Source organism: Amphiprion ocellaris, chromosome 9 (genome assembly GCF_022539595.1).
Source record: "Amphiprion ocellaris isolate individual 3 ecotype Okinawa chromosome 9, ASM2253959v1, whole genome shotgun sequence".
Classification (NCBI taxonomy): Eukaryota; Metazoa; Chordata; class Actinopteri; family Pomacentridae; genus Amphiprion; species Amphiprion ocellaris.
Window position 1 is genome coordinate 21,822,290 of NC_072774.1, and position 21,538 is coordinate 21,843,827.

Sequence of the window (21,538 nt, forward strand, 5' to 3'; positions counted from 1 at the left end):
GGTAATTTCAGGGATGCAAATCTATTTCCTTATATCTTTGGATTTTAGAACTGACATTCATAGACTGAAATCAGCAAAGGGGAAGTCAGGGAGTCAAAGACAAACCACTTTTTGTTTCTTGTACTTTGTGACGTTTAAGTTAAAATGGAAAAGGTTGTGATCAGCATCGTCATTCTTGGATCCATCTCAGGTGAGCTCTTACATCTTGATTCAAGAGGAAGAAAACATTTTTTCACTTGTTTCTGAAAATATAAAAATATGTTCATATTCATTCAGTTAATTATATTAACAACAAAACTTTAACAAAAACACTTGAAGGCAATGTTGAAATGAGAAAGTTTGTGTCTCTTTCCTCTTATCTAGATCTTGGAACTCATGTTTGATGAACAATTTTGTTTCTAAAGCAAATATCAAGTCCCTTTTGATCTTTCTGAGACATTAGATTTTACAAATACCTATCGATGAATTTCTGTGCTCAGATAACGTGTCTCAGGATTGTTGTAAAGCCAGCAGTGTAAAGAGAATGTACAGAGAATAAATGAGAACAACATACTGTAGGTACATGTTTCATAGCAACGACATTTAAAACTGAAACAAAGAACTGACAACACATCTGCATCTTAAAAATTTTGAAAACATTTGAGAGGATTTTGAGTGCAACATGTGTGTGACCCTTTGACAACCTCATTAAATGACTCACTAACACCCATTTCAAGTTTATACAGTAGTTTCTTGTTTTTGCTGTCAACAGACATCTGCTCTTGACAGTTGCAGAAAAGTTGCTACATGCAGCAGATGTTTTAGAAAAAATCCTATCAGCAAAGTATAATGTCCTATACTTATTGAATTTCCTCTCAGACCAAAAATGTCTCTTTCAGGTTTAACTGAGGGTGCTGGTGTGTTGCCAGATGGTCCTCTGAATGCAACTGTTAATGGGACGTTCCTGTTCACTACATCACTGACTCCAACAGAAAAACCATTTATGTCTGTGAACTGGTTTTTTGGTGTAAATAATATAATAACCTCATATGCTGCCTCAAACACAACTCCTCCAGAGTATGAAGGCAGGATAACTCTATTCCTGTCTACTGGATCTCTGGAGCTCAGGAGCCTGACTGATGCTGACAGTGGAGAGTACATCATTAACATTACACCAGCTGCTGGAGGCGCTTTAACAGGGAGCACCACACTGAACATATATGGTGAGCAAGTGTTGAGATACACCTACAAATAATTCCTTGTATCTCTTCAAAATTTAGAAAAAAATACATTTTTGAAAAATTTAAAAATAGTAACAATATTATTTAATATGTCTTAAAAAATTGTGTTTCATGTCTGAAATATGGATCATTCCAACTGGCTGCTAATGCTGTTGTAACGTATATATATTTCCCCTAATATGACTTCTGTATAAGCTACAGTTCTATCAACAATGTGTAAAAATACATTTAATAGATCTGTCATTTCATAACTGTTATAATCTGAACCTGTAATAATGCTGTTCAATGCAACAGTCGTGGAACAAATCTTGCTCTTACAGATTTATTCCACTATTCTGATAGTAAGGAGTTTGAAAACTCTTCAAACACCTTTTGAATCGTACTGAACAGCATTTGTTTACAAGTGAGACCTGGACACCACCATAGAGAAGAGACTGAGAGCTCCATAGAGTTCAATTATGGCCTCTCAAATATGGTGTGAAAACAACTGAAAGTTTATTTTACATGAGCCTTGCTGAGTCACATCAAGCAAAATCTGGACAGCAGATACATGATGGTTGGACAGTAATTTAAAGTTAAATGTTGTTGACCACTGTTGTACAATAGCTGTTTTCAGGATTTTAACTGCTGTTATTTTATTTGGTCTGTGCATCATTGCCATTAAACAATAAGTAGGTTCATACAAACATTCAGCTTGTTTAGGTGGAATTCCTTTCTGATCATTGTAATGTTTTTCTGACTGGTTGTTAGATGATGACAAATGTAAAACCATGTCTTTTTTCACCCACAGAGCCAGTCTCCAATGTAGCAGTGCATCCCAAAAGTGCAGACTTGGTTGAATTCAGTTCTGTTATTCTGTCCTGCACCTCCTTTGGATCCTCCATTTCTTTCCTCTGGCTGAACGACACCTCTGAGGTTACAGCCAGTGACAGAGTTCATCTCACTGATGGAGGCTCCACTTTGACAATAGTCAACGTGACTCGCTATGACCAGCAACCATTCAGGTGTCATGTGTTCAATCCTGTCAGTAATGACACCAGTGAGCCTGTAAACATCATCATCAGCTGTGAGTTTTTAATCTGCTCAGTATCTGACATCTGCACGCAAACTTCAGAGGTAGTTTAGATTATTCACAGAGGTTAGTGAAAACTTTAGAAACATGTTTTTCTATCTATTGGGATTCAGTACAACACCATCAGAAACTCCATCATCCAAATCAGTTGCTGCTCAGCCTTTTTCTTATATTAAGAAAAAGGCTAATTTGTAAAGATTTTGCTTGTGATTTCATTCTCAGCATAAGACAGTGAGTCAAGCTGTATGTCATATGCAATTTAGTTTTTCAAGCTAATAACTTTGCTTCTTCTTGCTGTTTCCTCCATGTTCAGTTGGCCCAGAAAATACAAACTTACTGCTATCACCATCAGAAGAATACTTTGCAGAAGGGTCAGATGTCAGATTGTTCTGCTCAACTGAGTCTAGACCTCCTGCCCAGTTTATGTGGTTTCTAAATGGAGAAAGTCTGCCTCACTCAGAACCAGAGCTCAACCTGACAAACATTCAGATGAACAATACTGGAAACTACAGCTGTCAAGCCTTCAATGATAAAACCATGAGAAATGAAACATCTCAGCTTACAGCTATATCTGTACTGGGTAAGTGTAAAAAACTGTTTTGTATGAAGAAATATGGATTTTAAAAAAAACATGTTTTATTTTGTATTTGTAGCAGATGAAAAAATAAATATGTTTTTAATTTTAAAAATTGCAATAAACATTTGTGGAAAATTAACTGAACTGACAAAAGATACATCTGATGTAGATGTTCACGGAGCTGTGGGTCAGACAGCTGCTGTAATGCATGTATTGTCTTCCTGTAAACAGTAACACCATAACACTATTCATGGATTCTAATAATTCAGTTATGCCTCTAACAAACAATTAATGTTTATCCCACACAAATGGGATTTTTTTTCCCAGCGTCTACATTCCTCGCAAATACTGAATGATGTTTTGTTTTTTTTTTATGTTGGCGGCAAGTGAAAAAAAACACAATGTTTGTCATTTACAACACGTTACAAACATTGTGGTGACTTCAGACAGCAGAGACCTGTTGAGTTCAACAGTGGGACTGTTACGCACCCGTCTAGGGGAAGGTGCGTAGCATAATGTTTGTTTTTAAAAAAAAATAAAATAAAATAAGGTGGAATATTCTCCCAGTCCCCAAAAACAATGAACAGTTTGTAGAAAAATTACAAAAAGTTAATTTACACTATTTACAAATAAAAGAGGCCATCACATGGGCTATTCATTCAAGCAAAAAAAAAAAAAACAACAAACAAAATAATTGGATACAAACTAAAGAGGCATTATAGCACTCAAACAAAAGATCCTATCCAACAAAACCACAACTTCTTACAAAAATAAACCCAAGTCTAACAAACAAAAAACACACTATCTTAATCTAACCAAAAAACACAGGTATCACGGCAAAAATTTGGAGTCTGGGAAAAAAACAACGGGTGCTGCTGTCATTGAGGCTCCCATCATCACTGCCGGCCGCCAAGATTTAAAATGGTTTACAGCCAATCAGCGCTGGGTCCGCCTTGCCACCAATCAGCTCCTGCACACAAAGATCCACAAAGACAGAACACCCACTACCAACCAACAGGACGAAACAGACCACGAGGACGAAACAAAGATCTATAAACAAACACAGAACACCCACTCCCAGACAAAAAAAAAACATTTCAAAACTACAAACACAACATTACCAAAATACGGCCACAGCCGTAACAGGGACACAAAGGAGATATTTTCTGTGTATTTGTTTTTATTCTTTTATTCTGTCAGTCTCTTCTGTACCTCTTCTGGAACCTTGCTGTCTTTCCTCTGGCTGAACAAAAATTATAATATTACAGAAAATGGCATTAACCTCTCCATCAGGTGTGAGTTTCAAACCTAAATAAGCATCATCTTTATCTTGCATGATATACCTGCACCCTCAAAGCTTCAGCTTTGAGCTTTGACATTCATGCTATAGTGAGTCTTCATACTAAGCAATGCATGTCAGGTCGGTGTTAGCGTTACTTTTTTCCTCGACACATACCATGACATTACAGTTGGATACAATCCACTGAGTCAGAAACAGCTGCCATCTTGGCCTTCAGCTCATGAGCTGTACTCATTAAGATGGAATTAAGTTGTTATAGATAAATTATTGATGCATGATGTGTCACTGAAGTGTTTGCCTGCACTGACTGATCTCTGCTGACGGTTTCTCAAAATAGTGTCACTTACTTTTAGAAGATGCAAGATTCTGTTTTTTAAACTGGAGCAATAAATAGTTTTTGAATTTATATCTTCCCAGGTGAATCATCAGGTTGCTCTGCTGGCTGCATCGCTGGAATAGTAATTGCATGTTGTGTCCTCATTGCTGGAGCTGTTGGTGGAGGGTTCTACATTCATGAAAAGAAGTAAGTGGGAAAGAGCTTTGAGATATAACCAAGCAAATGAATAATCAAAGAAATGACCACAACATATTTGCATAGTTGAACAACAAAGGTTGACATGTCTCAAAGGAGGACTTGCCAGGTGGCTACTGTTGCAAGTGTGGGAGTGTATCAGTACATTCTCTGTGTGGTTCTAATTATGACTTCACAACCAACTCTAACTCTTATCTGTTTTTTATCAATGACATTGAAATCTGTACAAAATGTTGTTGTGGCCATTTAAAATACTAAACTGATAAGTCCCATCTGAAGTTAGAACTTTGTCATTACAGTGGAGTTCAACTCAAAGTAAAAATTATTATTGTTAATAATTTTGGACTTAGATTTTAATGCTTCATTTCTCATATTTAGGATAAAAAAGAAACCTCAGACACCTGTGACAGGTACGTAGTCATATTACTCTGTACTTTGACTGTCATATAAATACAGTGCCTTGTTGAAAGTCATCACCTCCTTTGGAAGTTTTCCCCTTGTGTTGTTTTTCAACATTGAATCATGGTCAATTTCAATTTAGATTTTTTGATAAGAATTTACAAAAGAAATTATTTTCTTTCTAAAATTCTACAATTTCATAAGCAGACACTTTTATCCAAAGCAACGTATATCTGAGAGTAGATACAACACAAGCTAGGATCTAGTCAGTAGAAAGGATGAGGCCATAGAACAAGTTCAAGTGTGATAATAGGACCGTGGTGTCTACAGGCAGTGTGGACGTCATAGGATTTTTATTTTTTTTCTGGCTTTCTATCAAGTGCAAAGGTGTTCAGTGAAGAGCTGGGTTTTTCATCTTTTCTTAAAGACTGAGAGTGACTCTGCATTTGCCAACTAACTGCTATCTGCCATGTTCTAGAGGTTGAAAGGGATCAGTTTACAATGTGGAAAAGGACACAACTTGTGTGGCACAAAGGGGATATATTCTGTTTGTTGGGGTTTTTTTTGAAACTCAGAGATTGAAACCAGGAAGTTCTCTGTGCAAACAAAGTCTGACTGCTCCCTGACAACAAGTCCTAATCAAACTTAAAAAACAAAGTTCCAAAAACACTTCCCAACTAACTGCTATCTCCTATGTTCTACATCTCAGCTTGCTTGCTTAATATGAGCTTTTATTAATAGTGGGCTTTTCTTTGCTACTCTCCCATAATGCTTTAACTGAAAAAGAACAGGCTGCAGTTGTTGTCTGCACAGTCTCTCCAAACTTAGTCACTGAAGCTTGCAACTCCTTCACAAGAGTCATGGGTGTCTTGGTGGCCTCCCTCATTAGCCTGTTTCTGGCACGGTAACCCAGTATTAGACGATGCTGCTTGAAGCAGATTGATGCATGTGCTATATTCCTTCCTTTTCTTAAAGATGGATTTAACTGCACTCCAAGGGATATTCAAGGGATTTCGGGGGAAAAAATTGAATCATCCCCTGACTTATGATTTTCAATAACCTGAAATAATGTACTTTAACATCAAAAAGCTGACCAAAATTAAACTGACCATGATTCAATGTAGAAACATAGATTGGACAGGGAAAACTTTCAAGTTTGGAGAATATTTTGTGTAGACACTGGAAACAGATTAATAGCGATACAGAAAAAGTGGAGGATCATGATTATAAATACTGGATTATCAAACACACCATAACAACTCTATTTTCTCTTAGAACAAGAAAATATTTATGCAAACACTATTGTGGTGTATGAAAATACTAAATAAACACAGTGATCATCTTTCCTTTTAAAGGTAAGTTTTGGCTACTGACCACCAATCATAGTATCCAGTTAATCCCATCAGCTTCTCTTTACTTGAATCCCTTCACTTGTCTTGTCTTTACTTTTTCCTGCAGATGATCAAGAAATAAAAATGCTTGTGAAGGTTTTACCTGCACAATGAAAATATATCAGTGATTCTTCTTCACACTCAGAAATGAGCATTTGTGCAGTGTACACCTGCCTTGATTCTCCTGTTCTTCATCTTCATCATCTCCATCCACAACATTGTAAATAACATTTTTGAGTTGGGACAAGGTATTTTAAACAGGATATATCCAAATAAAAAATGCTATGTTTTGACATTTTTAACCTGCACCTTAAAAATATTAATGTTTTTCTTCTTCATGTGGTTTAACAGCAAGTTCAGAATGTTGAAGTTGCTGCTGTTTCAATACAACTGTATATATGTAGCTTCTGATTGTTTGCTTGAATTGACACCTCTGACTTTTTATTTATTCACTTCAGAATGAACACCAACAGTGTAGAAATGTTAATGGTTTAATAAAGCTGTGACTCCGTACTTTATATAAAATTATCAAGCTTCTGGTTTTGCTGTTCTGTTGCAGCTGCACTGATATGACAAATAAATATCCATTTTTTGCTGTAAAAAGTTAGAAAATTTGAAAGAAACTCTCTTAATCCATACAAAACGTCATAACACTGTTATTTTAAATTAAGGCAATTCTATTTGCTGACATGGAGTATCTCTAAGAGAACAAGTACAACTTGTCCCCATGCTGCTGGTCTCATGATTATGAACAGATTTAGCTTTAATTAATCAGTGTTGACACCGTTTGATCTTCCAGATGTTGTATAACAGACCTGACATATTCTGTTCTTGTGTCATCCAGCCTTCAAAAGTACGGATAAAATGCTTAACTTTCTTCAACAGTGACTGAAACCTGATAATCTTTTTGCTCTAATAAACTTTTAAAAACTCAGATATGTTGATGAGCACTTACATTATATTATATCTTGCATTTCTATTGTCCACAAGAGTGCGCTCATGTGTTGCAGAAAGCATTACCTTGTGAAGAGAGCTTTTATTTAAGGAAGCTTCACAGCAGCCTGTTCGCCAAAACTCTGCAATGTTCAATCCTATAAACAGCAAACCCGAATGAGTCGTTTTTTAGTGTCAGAAAATTTAAATTGAAAAAATATTGCTGAAAATGCAAGCAGAAATATCACTGAAAATTAGCACATAAAAACAAAATTTTCTGTCCATCTCATCTCTGTGTCTGAAAGAACCAAGACAGAAATCTGTGTAGGAAGGAATTTAGAGAAACTAACTTGTGCTTTTAATTGCTGCAAGTTGTTTCAATGCCCTGCACTTTTCTGAGCTCTACCTCAGATTCCTTTCAGACTATTTAATCTCATTCAGAAAGTTGCTCTAATGTTCTTTTTGTGTGCTTTTATTGTGACCTATTGTCCTATGTTTCATTGTGTGTTTCAATGTTCTGTTTTTTGTTCCCTGCCTACAGACTGCGGATGTAAATTAACATTGTTGCTATAATCTGGCATATTTGCATCTGCTATTTAAATAGATGTTCATTATTGTGCACTGTCCCTATCAAATACAGAAATAAATTAAATAAACAAAAGAGACAAACAGCAATAAACATATCACACTACACATTTATTCTTACTTCCTGTATTATACATCTGTTCTTAACCTAAATAATAAATGTGTGTATGTATACATGCATTGGCTAATCTAGCAACTAAATGGGAATTATTGAACTTAATATCTATGTGGGGATGGCATGGTGGTGCAAAGTAAGAAGGTTCTGGGGTTACACATTATTTCTTTTCACAGGTTTTATACACTGATGCCTGTCAAGGGCATTTTTTAGTGTGTGAGTACTCAATTAATTAATTTATAAATGTAAATATGTGCTGTATGTAAACAGTTGTACACTGACATCATTCCAGTACAATACAGTTCAGTTTTTATCTACTGTGCAGTCACACCAACACCTGTAGTCACTAAACTAATCTTCTAAAGACTATAAACTGACCTACAATAGTGGAATTATTAGATGCATGCAGCTGAACTATATCACTGATACAAAGCTTTTCATTTCAAAACTGGCGTGTACATCTGCTCTTCTGTGCACGAAACTGCAGAGTGTTTTCAGTGCATACAGCATGTACTAACATTTAAGAGAACATCACAGTCTGTTTTATTTTTAACAGCTGTTTGTCTGTTTTCTCCCACTGATACAGAACAGGCATTTGTTCTTGACTAATACTGCCTACAACAGTTCAAAGGTGAGTATTAACTACTTATAATATTATAGCCATGATAAAATGTTATTAGAACTTTACATCAAAATCAGTGTTTATTATATGCATGGATGCTTTCAAATATCAATCCAAGCCCCTTGTCCATGACCAGGCATGATGAGTGCTCATAGAGGCTGATCTGTGAACTGGACAAGCGGATTTGCACATGAAAATATGAATAATTATACATGACAATTGATTTAGAAAGTGGGTTTGTAGAGACGACACAAATTGCCTCTGTATGCAGGAGTCAAATCGCTGGGTTGCTCACAGGCACTAAAACATACAGTAACTATGTACATGACAGTTGTTAGCTGTGGTTGTGTTTATTGTATTGGTGTTTTGAGTAGCTGTTGCAGTTGTACGTGGAGTTAATGTCTCTGGTGGGTCTAAGTAAGTTTTTAAAATGTGTCTGTCACTGATAAAATCCACAAATACACCCACCACAATTGCACATCATGTGTTTTTATAGCGTACTGTGTTGTAAAATGAATCATATCAGTGATGCAGAATACAACTTCTTCAGGGTGTTAACAGTCGAGGGCATAAGATAATGTCAAGGTGAGTTTGTTGTCACCAGATTTCATGCTGTCAACATGTAAAAAATCTGCAGTCAGTGGGTTAGTTAGTTGTTTATTGTTGTTTTAATCATGAAGCTGTGATGTTGTCTAGTGTCATAATTTAGGCAAGATGATACTATAGCCTAAATAAGATAAAGGAAGAAAATGAGGACAACAATCTAAATCTGCACTGAAGAAGTATACTGTTGTCTATGTCATTACTGAACGATTGTTTCAAAAGGAAATTTATAGGTAAAAAGTCATTTCTGTCCAGTAAAAGTTAAGCTGAGTAGAGTAATTTTTTCTTTCTTTTTTTTTAGTACTTATGACTTTTCCTATAAAATGTAGGTTTAATTTTAGATGTATTTTTTCTTTCTTTTTTTTATTTTTTAAAGAATTATTATTTGTTTATGTTATTAGGTATTGTACTTCACAAGTCACAATGACCAAGCGCTTGGGGGAGCGAGTGTTGCAGCCACACCTGGGCCAGACTGGGCTTTGTGAGCAGTACAAAAATAGGCGACCACAGATTTAATGCACCACCCAGTAAGCACCTAAAGTAACCCGAATCCAACTCATAGATGAGGTTATGTTGGCAGCAACTGCACGGAAAGATAAATGTTTATGTGATGGAAGTAGTGCTTAATAGTTAGAGTGAGTGTGTCATTTCAAGCAAAACCCAACTTTTACCGACTTGTTTTGGGCAGCTGTGGCTCAGGTGGAAGAGTGGGTTGTCCACTGATTGCAAGGTTGGCAGTTCAGTCCCCCACATTTCCACATATCAAATGTCCTTGGGCAACATACTGAATCCAGAGTTGCTCCCAGTGGTAGACAAGCACCTTCACATTGTAAAGAACTTTGAGTATCACCAAGGTAGAAGGGTGTTACGTAAGAGTAGACCATTTACTATTTCTATCAGTTAAAATCAATACTAATACCTTTCTTTTGCACAGTGTAAGGCCACAAGTCCTGAAAATACTGCAGTTTTTATAATTTTGTCAAATCACCTGAGTAGCAGAATCTTGCACCACTCTAGCTATGATAAATGTAACTGCTATGAACAGGGACCATTCACATGATATGTGTTCAATAACTTCAGTAATTATGCCAGTGATCCAGATAAACTCTACATCAGCTGTGAGTCATTATGCAGTACGCATATTCACTCATTCATATTACATTTAGATGCAAATGGCATGCAGCCTTTGAAATTTGCAGCCTGATTTACTGATTTACGAAATGACTTTTTGTTTGTTACTATTTTATTGTTGCAGGGCTTTTCCAGAATTGAGCAAATGACTGTATTTAGTTTTAATTATGCAGTTCTGCATCTAAATTACATACTTTGCACCATGATCCCTTCAGACTCAGCCAAGCTAAATGCCATACATAGCTTTTTCTCAAGTCAATATTTATTATGGATGACTGCTGTTTATGTATTTTTTTTCCCCACTTTTAATTTCTGAAAGGAAATGAGCTGCTTGACACAGAATCAGAGCTCAGGGTGATGAACATTCGGAAGAGTCAGAGTCATAACAACAGAAGAACTATTAAATCATTCCATCTCAAATCAATTTTTTTTATAACAATGTCAAGTTGACCAACTTTGATTTGCTTGAATTGCTCTATTACAACATCTCTAAAACAATTAAAGATAAAAGCCTGACATTTTCACAGTTATTTCTCAACGTGACACTGGTTCAGAATCTGCAATAAATGGATCAAATAGTCTCTGATTAAGGGCGAGCAATCATGAAAAGTCCCATCTTTGGGCTCACATTAGAAGAAAAGAAAATATCAACTCCACATTACGATGGGGTGAAACTTGTTATGAAAGCTTGAATTTATTCACATTTTCACTTTCCCATAATTAGACACTATTCGGTATACTCATCCTATATAGCAGAGTCTGAAAAAATGATATGATAAGAAATGACAGTAAAATTGAAGCAGTTATTTTTAACAGTCAGAAATATTGTCATTCAAACATAACCAAAAATTTCAATGTATGAAAAAAATGTGCTGAATGTGGGTCACAGGCATTTTTCATATACCAGTCTAAAATTTTACATACAGCTTCTGAAACATCTGTAGTTTATAGTTTAAAAAAAGTTCAAGCAAATTAGAGATGGTCGAGCAGAAGGCCCCTGATGATTCAAAATAGAATAATCCTGTAGTCAGTTAGATGATTCAGCTGAAGTCTCCAATGTGATTTCAAACAATGCAAATTTGTTAGACTGCAGCAACTTTGTCACTCATTCTGCTTCTCCTCTGGATCCTCCCTGTCTTTCTTTTAACTGAACAGAAGCTCTGAGGTCACAGCCAGTGGCAGAGTTCAGCTCATTCATGGAGACTCCACTCTCTTTATAATTAATGGAACCCATTATGATCAGGGACCATTTAGCTGCAATGTGTCAAATAGTATCAGTGATGGAATCAGCCAACCGGTGAGTCTTCAAACAAGCCTTCACTAAGTTGATGTGATAGTTAATATCAGGTTACTCACAAATTCTACCTGTTTTGGGAGAATTGTAAATGTCTCACTAAAACCACAGCTTCAGAGGTTCCATCTAGGGCTGGACAAATACATGATTTCTAATCAAATTTTCGATTTGAGACAGTTCAATTACCAGATTGCAGGGGCCACAGTTCAGCAGATCCAGCACATCATGCATCATGTCTGACCCAGGGTTGCATCTGTCATGGCAGTGATTTTACTAATTCACACTGTCCTCCCTGTGTAACAGCAATTGTACTGATGGTGTCTTATGTGGTAATGGTCCATCACATCTTATAAATCTATTACAATGTGAATGTTAAACTAAAGATTGACTTATCAGACTCATTTGATTTAACAAATTATATCACAAATCCAGTAGAAATTGCATGACCTATCTGAAAAATCTTTATTAGGTATTTTTCCCCATTCATTCAGCCGTAGTTTAACACCATCCCATTTTAAATCTAAGCCCTTAAACCTCGCAGACTTTAATTAACATCACTTGCATGTTCAGTGCTTATGTGCAGGAGGATACCGGGGCTCAAAATGCTTTAATTGTGAAATCATGTTCCCTGGGCAAGGTATTATGGCTGGTGCAAGTCTTTTCATGTATCTGTGGTTTATTAAAATCATATTTTAATAAACTGAATTAATCATACTTTCTGAATAATTTAATTAAATGTATCTTCCAGGGGACCAATGTCCCCTGGGGTCCCATGGATCCCTGTGCCAGATAGGGCACACTGTAACAAATTGCTGTAAAACTACAGCATATTTTGTACAGTAATATACCGTTCTTTGTAAATACAGCTGAATACTGTAAATTCACGTGTTTTCCAAGAACAAAATATTAACAGCAAGCTACCGTACAATCTTACAGCAGATTACAGTATTTTTCTGGTTTGGGTTGATTTGAGTGTGACTGTTGCTGCAGTCCGACCGTTACTCGTCTCGGCAAATCTTCCTGCATATCACCGCATTTAGCAAACAGTCAACACAAAGAAGTGACGAAATAGGTTTAAAATAGTATGTATCAGTTATTTTACTCATTACTGAGGGAAGATGTGGAGAAAAGGAAGAACTGAGGACGATGATTTTCGGCCCAGCTCAGACCTGCAGGGACCATCTGTAGCTGATCCATCCTGCTCCGGTTCACTTAACAAGGTAACTGTGATTATTAAAAAGTCAGCCTTACTTTTATTTCTGTCAGTCTATTTTATGTTTTATTCTTTGACAGTAACATAAACATAGCCAGTTAGTCACTGCTTGGTGTTAGCCACGAGTCGCTAGCATGAATGCTAATGTTTCCCACACTGTTAGCTAGCAGCTAGCATGAATGCTAACGTTTCCCACACTGTTAGCTAGCAGCTAGCATGAATGCTAACGTTTCCCCACACTGTTAGCTAGAAGCTAGCTAGCTAGCAGCTAGCATCCTCCCCTTTGGCTGCAGAGTGGACAAAACTTTGGCTCTTTCTTTTAAACCAGACCAGGAAAATGAATTTCTAAGCAACCAGATCCAGCTAGGTTAGGTTAGCTATCTCTGTCTTTCGTGTAATTTTCCATTAAATATCCAATGTGATGCTCCACTGATCTGTTATCACATCTCCACATGTACTTGTCTGCTTTTGAGCATTTAGGTAATTTCAAGTTTTAATTAAAGCTGCAAGCAGCGTTGGACGGGTCCTCGCATCCTTGCTGGTCGGCGAATCCGCGCACGTCCACCAGGTGGCGCTGCGACCGAGAATGCATGTCGGCCTATGGATGTGATCAGGACTGGACTCTGATCACACATGTAAAGTTTGAGGCAGATTGGAGCATGTTTACGGCAGTTACACAGCAGTTGATGTTTCATGGCGAAGCATCAGAATTCACGAGGCCGCCATGGCCACGCCCTCAGACTTAAGGTGAGCATTTTGATAACTTTTGATCACCCATGCCTGGAGTACATCCTGGCTCAATTTCATATCTGTCGGTGTTACCCTGTTTGAGTTGATAGCTTTTCAAAATGTCAAAAAATGACCCAAAATTTAAGGTTGGTGTAAAATTCTAGAAAGAAGAAGAAGATTAAAGAAAGAAAATACATAAAAAAGAAGCAATTAAATAAATGGGAAAAAGTTAAGACAATTAAACTTTTATAAAGTATGGGGGGGAAAAAAGATGTAAGAAATTAAAGAATTGTATTTAATAAAGAAACAGGAAATTTGTAAAAAAGTGTTGTAGTCTTTTGCAGTTAATTGATGGATAGGCGTAGTGAGAGACAGCCAGACAATGGGGTAGAAATAAGAATGAGAACAATTCATACAGCACGGGGTTGCGAGCGGGAATCGAACCAGGGCCTCAGCGTTGAGGACCTACTACATGCGTCAGTGGCTTAACCCGCAGAGCTATATGATCACACATGTTGCATGTCAGCAAAGGTGTACCAACCCAATAGAAGTCCAGGGGAAGGGTTAGGGTTGGAGAGGTAGGTCCTGACAGTTGTAATGTATCATAAAAAATTGATATATAAATTAAAATTTTTTCATAATTTAATATTAAGCCACTCAACCCAAAAAATTTATAAAATAAAGTTGGGGTTTTCCCTTCAGCATTGTGGTTGCACGTCTCCGATAGAGGATATTTAGACCCACAATGCTGAAGGGAAAACCGTGGATTAATTTCTCGGATTATTCTGTTGCTTAGTATTAATATTAAAAATATTTATGTGTCATATTAAATTTACCTTATTTTTCATTAATGCTGTAAGGACCTTGCTCTGTAACCCTAACTCTATCCCTAGACTTTCTATTGGATTTATACACGTTTACAAGACGAGAACATATGTGCTCATGTAGCTCTACGGGTTACGCCTCTGACGTATGTACTTGGTCCCCGCCGCTGAGGCCCGGGTTCGACTCCCGCTTGTACACCCCATGCTGTATGCGCTGGCCTACCTCTTATTTCTAACCCCGTTGTCTGGCTGTCTCTCACTACGCCTATCCAAACAAAAAGTGAAAGAGACTACTACACTTATTTAAATAGTTAAATGTTTATTTACAAATAAACACCTTAAAGACAATAACACTTTTACTAGGAATTAAACACAATTTACTATGAAAACTTTAAATATACAATTACACATTAAAATCTACTACAAGTTCTTAAAATTACAAACTACAACAGTTTATCTAAACATTTAATATTGAAAATAATATTTTAACTCATCACATCCAATAATACTTTTGACTCAACAATTACACATTAAAAAGACAGAACATTTGGACATCTAATCTAATATTTTAAAATCATACAGAATGACAAAAGACCAAGACTACACTTTTAAGATGAATCTAAATACAGACAAAAAAATTTGAAAAACACCAGTGACACTTTTGAATATCTAATTACACAGAAGACACAATAACAAAATCCAAAAAAACAAATAAATTTACATATCTTAAAACGTTTTCTATTCTGAAACAAAAACATCTGGTTGTTTCTTCAAACAGTTCCTCTTTCAATGTTCTGGGTTGCACTATGAATTGATTTACTAATAACTCTTTTCTCAAAACTGCTTCCCTCATAAAGTCTACTAATAGTTGAAATCATTGATCAAACTAATGTTACCTTCTGATCACCACTAACTATACTTTTCAGTGAATACAATCAAAGTTTCTGGACCATTTCTAAATAGCACACAGGTGAACATCTCACCAAAACTCAAATGGATACTCTAAATGTGAAATCAAGACTCATGTTCACAACTTTTAAGGCTTCGATTAAACAGAAATTTCTAACTAACAGAGAAGTACTAAGACACTTTGCACATTTCAGTCCTCACACTATCTGACATTTCAAACTAACAGACAACTACACATGGACATAGAAGACACGAGTCCTTGGACTATCTCAAGGTTCTAGTTTACAGACAGCTACTGTGAAACTTCGAAAATTTCAGCCCTCACACTGTGTGAAAGCTCATCTCCTCAGGACTCAAGAGGTCTGTACACTTAGAACATCTTGGAAATCAGGGTTCAACCCTCCAGCACAAAGCCTAAAGTCCAACCTCCTCACAAAAACTGTCGAGTCCAAACTCAAGTTAAAAATTAAAGCTGCAAGCAGCATTGGACGGGTCATCCATCTTTCTCTACAAAACTCCTTTATGTCCCCGAACTGTGGCCGTGAAAACAAAAAAAAAACAAATAAAAGCTTTGCGCTCTTTGCGCTCTTTGCGCTCTTTGCGCTCTTTGCGCTCTTTGCGCTCTTTGCGCTCTTTGCGCTCTTTGCGCTCTTTGCGCTCTTTGCGCTCTTTCAGGCAACCTCTGGGTTTTGCCAAGAACCACCCTTCAACTCCAATCCACCCTTCAACTCCAATCCACTGACACTCCACACCACAGACCACAACCTTTCCACTCCGCTATCATCCTCCGCAACGTTCCCAGTGGGGATTCGAACCATGACCCTCCACATGACAGACACACAACCTATGTGTGAGCTATCTTTCACACAAGGTGCTTCGTGGACTTTGTTGTAATGATGGTTGAAAGAGGTTGTCATACAGCCAAAGTATGTATATATTGTAAATAAAGCTGCTGTAACAATGTAAATTTCCCCTGGAGTGGGGAGAAATAAAGAACTTTATCTTATCTTTATCTTATCTTAAAAAGTGTCAAAAGAGCCCTGGGCTGGATTCGAACCAAAAACCTCCTGGATGAGAGGCAGATAACTTACCACTGCGCTATCCTTCCTACTGGGTGTAACTGTTAGTTTTCGTAAATGATGGTACACAAAACTATTAAGGAGGTGAAGATAATAAAGGTACTAAGGTGGATTTCAACCGGGGACCTTCAACATGCCAGGAAAAAACTTACCTCTACACCACCTGTCCTACAAGATGCTGCTCTAACTTTGCTTAAATGATGCTAGCAATTAGTACTGGAGCATCCAAAGGACACATAAAAAGTGTGAGTGGGGATTTGAACCATGGACCTTCAACATGTGAGGCACAGAACTTACCTCTGCACCACATTTCCTACAAGGTGTTGTTGTAAATTGGCTTAAATGATGGCATCGATCAGTACTGGAGCAATCAAAGGACAAATAAAAGGTGTGAGTGGAGATTTGAATCATGTGAGGTACAGAACTTACTTTGTAGGTTTGTTTCTGAGACTGAATACACCCAATCTCATCTGATCTGCAAAGCTAAGCAGGGTTGGGCCTGGTTAGTATTTGGATGGGAGACTACCTGGGAATACCAGCTGCTGTAAGCTTTTTACTTCTCCTCACAACCTGAACAAGACACTGCTGGTCATTCACTAGAGACAGCTATCAACTAAAACCTCTTGGTTTCTTTATTATACACTCTATGAGGTGGATAAGCTGCAGCTCATGCTGATTTATTGCTGGTTCTGGTTGGAGCCAAAGAACAAAGGCGTCACCTGTTGGAGCAGCTGATGTCCTGCAGCCTCTTCACCACAGAAAGCCTCTGACAGCTTCAATTCTTTACACTCTGACTGCAAGACACCAATCACATAGGAACATATACATGTGTGGAACAAAGAGCTGAACTGACACTCAACATGTGTTTGACCATTTATTGATAAAGACATTCAAACATGTCTAGAGATAGAACACCAACGCACGGTGTAAGAAAGGTCAGAACAGACTTCACCTGCTCAGGAAACTGAGGTCCTTCGGGGTGCAGGGAGCAATTCTGAGGACCTTTTATGGTTGTGTGGTGGTATCAGCCATCCTGTATGGAGTGGTCTGCTGGAGCAGCAGCATCACGGCTGCAGACAGGAAGAGACTAAAGAAACTGGTTAAGAAAGCAAGCTCTGTCCTGGGCTGGTGTTAGACAGGAGGATGATGACAAAGCTGTTGTCTATCATGGAGGACATCTCCCACCCCCTGCAGGAAACAGGACCATCACCGGCAGCTCCTTCAGGGACAGACTGCTTCACCCACAATGTTTGAAGGAGGTCCTTCCTTCCTGCAGCAGTCAGACTGTGTTCAATCAAACCTGCTCCCAGTAGTTCAGATCACCCATGAAGTAACTGCAATAAAATGTAAATAAGTCAATATGTGCAATTTCACAAGGTTTTTTTTTTTTTACAAGCATTTCTATTTCTTCTCTAAGGAGAAAGCATCTATTTATATCTGTGCACTGAGTGCTGCTTTTCTTTTTACTTTTTTCCTATCTGCTACTGCCACACTGAAAATTTCCCCACTGGGAGTCAGTCCGGGGGCTGAATTTTCGTAATTTTCTAGGGGGCGCTATTGAGCCATTTTGGCACGCACGCGTGCCATTCCCCTAAAATATCAAATTTTTCGCCAGTCCTGATGTGTGTGGCGATTTTCATGCGTTTTCGTGTATGTTTAGGGCGTCAAAAATGCGTTTTCCCCGTCCGTAGAAAAAAGTATAATAATAATAATAATAATAATAATTCCTAGGGTTTCAATAGGTTCCTCGCACCACTTCGTGGTGCTCGGACCCTAATAATAATAATAAACCACAGGGTTTCAATAGGGTCTTCGCACCTTTGGTGCTCGGACCCTAATAATAATTCCTTGGGTTTCAATAGGTTCCTCGCACCACTTCGTGGTGCTCGGACCCTAATAATAATTCCTAGGGTTTCAATAGGTTCCTCGCACCACTTCGTGGTGCTCGGACCCTAATAAAAAGGTTTGTAGGATGTGTCATGTTGCTTTTCTCTCCACTTAGGAAAGATAAATTTGCTTGTCATGCAAACGGCTGCAAAAATTAGATTTAAATGTGTATTGAACTAAGTAGCTGTTTTAAGTGGAAGCCTCTGTTTTGCTTAATAATTTGAGTTTCCTGTTTGTTTGTTTGTTTGTTTTTTTTTTGATTAATGTGACAGAGTTCCATATTAAGTTTAAGGGATCTTTGCCTACACACCTAATATATTCTTTCTTTGTCATTCCGTTGTAGGCTTTTTCTTGGTATCAACCCTGAGAGGGGAACAAAGGCCAGCCAGGAGAAGATGATGTCCAAGAGGTCAGGAAGCTGCTCCAGAAAAAGACATCTACTGTAAATCCACATGTAGCCTCCTTTATAGAAAAGACTGATGGACTCTGAGTGGGACTTCATGTAAACCCACAGCTCCTGTCCACACAGGTAGTGATGGTCCTCTGATACCTGAGGCTTCGACACATGCGCTGTAGCAAACGTATCGAGCCACTGTGCCGAGGCGTGGTTTGGTCACGTGACTCGTGACGTTTGAATCACTTCAGTGACGTTTGAAGCACTCAACTGCTTCGAATCACCTGATTGGTTCGGTTTGTTATGTGAATCACTCAGCGGGATCGAGTGTTCCGGGATAGGAGATCCCTATTCAGTGTTGTTCATTTGAATTGTTTTTCGCAGAATAGGTTGTATTTTTTGCTGTTGTTTTTGCTTTGAGAGTTAGTAGTATGTCAGATTTCATATTTCGTAGAGAATAGATAGATAGATAGATAGATAGATAGATAGATAGATAGATAGATAGATAGATAGATAGATAGATAGATAGATTTTATATATATATATATATATATATATATATATTTATATATTCCCAACTCATCACCCCCATGCCACAACACCTGGCACAGAACCTTGTCAGGTGCTTAGCTGACAGACTACAAACCAAAGAAAAGAACAGTTCACTGACTGTTGCTACACTTGTGGCTCTGCAGTTCAAAATTTTGGATTCACCAATCAGAGTGGCAGCCAGTGTGAAAGAACGTTTAATAACAGAATGCACAACAATTAACATAAAGAATACCAAGCAGCAGTCATCTATGTCACAAGCACCACCGCAGCCTCGTCCTCCACCACCAGCAGCACCTTCCACAGGTATTCTTTTTCTCTTCTGAATAGGGAATGACTGACATTTCTGGTGATGATGATGATGATCTTCAATATTTTTCAGTTCAACTGTGGAGCCTATTAGACGAAGACGCAAGTAGAGTCTGGTAAATGCAAAGCGCCACAGCGAATGCAATTGTAGAAAGAACGGCAGACCCACTGGCTTACTGGACAACCCACAAAACTGTTTACCCAAACTTGTACAATGAAGCCAAACATTTCCTGTGTACCTCAGCCTCATCTGTGCCGTGTGAACAGGTTTTTTTTTTTCTAAGGCTGGGGAGATAGTGAGTAAAAGAAGGAACTGCTTGAGTCCCAAACAATGTTCCCTGTAATTTTTCCTGAGTCTGAGCAAACACACAAACTCCCTGAGCGTCCCTTGGACCACTGTGAGCAACATAAGACATGTGCACTGTGGTCACACCAGCATCACATCCATTCAAGTTACATGGTTCATTAAAAGAATCAAATTACAGCATTTACATTTCTGTTAAAACACTTTGTCAACAGGAGCCAGTTGAAGGCTGCAGTGATTTTAGTGACACTACAATGTATAAGAGTGAATATTTGTATTTGTATATTGAATATTTGTCTCTCTTTACTGTTGCAGTGATTTTGCAAATTGCAGACGGACCCTGTTCTCTCCATAGACACCAATGTTATTCCTGTAGCTTGAAAGACAGCTACTTTTGATAAAACTGGGCTTGTAGCACATTGTCTGCCTTGCAACAATGGGAAAGAGGCACCGTTTATGTTTTGACAACCTATATCTAATGAGTTATTGATGCTGGAAGTCCGAATCTGTGAATATCTTTCCAACTTTACTGAACTTGGGGCCACTACCACCTAAGGAGTGATATATTTAATTTTGAAAAAAGCATTTAGCCATACTTAAAGCTTTAAGTGCTTTATTAACACGGAACTAAAAATTTTGTATTGTTTTATTATCACAGGTTCTGTCTGAAAAGAGGTGGCATCATTTTAAACAGTGAAATCAAACTAATAAAATGTAATGACCAACCAGTGAGTAATACTGGATTCTGCAAAAACATAAACAACTTTTTAAAAAAAAATCTAAATCTTATCTTAACACAGTTAATGTATTAACTTATTTTTGTGTGTATGCATGTATTTATTGATTTATTTAGTACTGTTAACATACCAGAGTTCTAAGTGAATTTTTCTTAAGATAGTCAAAGGCCATTTATTGATTACATATAGGCTGTTAAATGTTTATTAAAAACTAAAAAGCATTTAAAAAAAACAACTTAGGCATTTATTGAGTCACTAAAATACTGTAGAGTACAGACCACATCAGCATGATTATAAGCATCCTCTGGTAAATGAACAACCAGATACTGATGTCTCTCACCATATGGACTTCAGGAGATGACTGGGGGATGATAAACTGTGACCTACTGGTTGGGTTCTCTCTGTTCTCATGTTTCTTACATGTTTGTCCCCTGACAGCCAGGTCCTAATGTTTTTTGAGCAACACACCATACTATGACGTTTTTACAATGATGGTTCTACTATGGAACCAGTTTGACATGTTCAGGTGTTCTTTGTGTGAAAACTCAGAGATTTCAGGTATCAGAAGGTGGTTTTCAACTTTCTTTGTTAACTTTCTGCTTCAACTTTAAACTAAATTTCCTTCACTAACCCCGCCCTCTGGACTTCCAGGAAGCTGTGTTCCTATTGGCTGTCCAGGTGGCTGCTTGGTGTTATCAGGAACACCTGAGCAGCTCGGTGTCTTCCTGCTTTATTTAGCTGCAGACAAACATTTCCTCTGTTTCTCTTCACCACAGAACCGGGTTTGGCTCCATTGCTTTAGTATGTTCTTTAGGCGTTGGCTTGCAGCT

The 21,538-nt window shown here is 37.7% G+C and overlaps 1 protein-coding gene across 1 annotated transcript; it reads left to right on the forward strand.

Annotated features, from left to right (window-relative positions):
• Positions 1-144: 144 nt before the first annotated feature.
• LOC111562950 (carcinoembryonic antigen-related cell adhesion molecule 1) lies at positions 145-4,116 on the forward strand. The gene is made up of 5 exons (XM_055013673.1): positions 145-190; positions 879-1,202; positions 2,011-2,286; positions 2,606-2,872; positions 4,070-4,116. The coding sequence occupies exons 1-5, from the start codon at positions 145-147 to the stop codon at positions 4,114-4,116; spliced, it is 960 nt and encodes a 319-aa protein (XP_054869648.1).
• Positions 4,117-21,538: the final 17,422 nt, after the last annotated feature.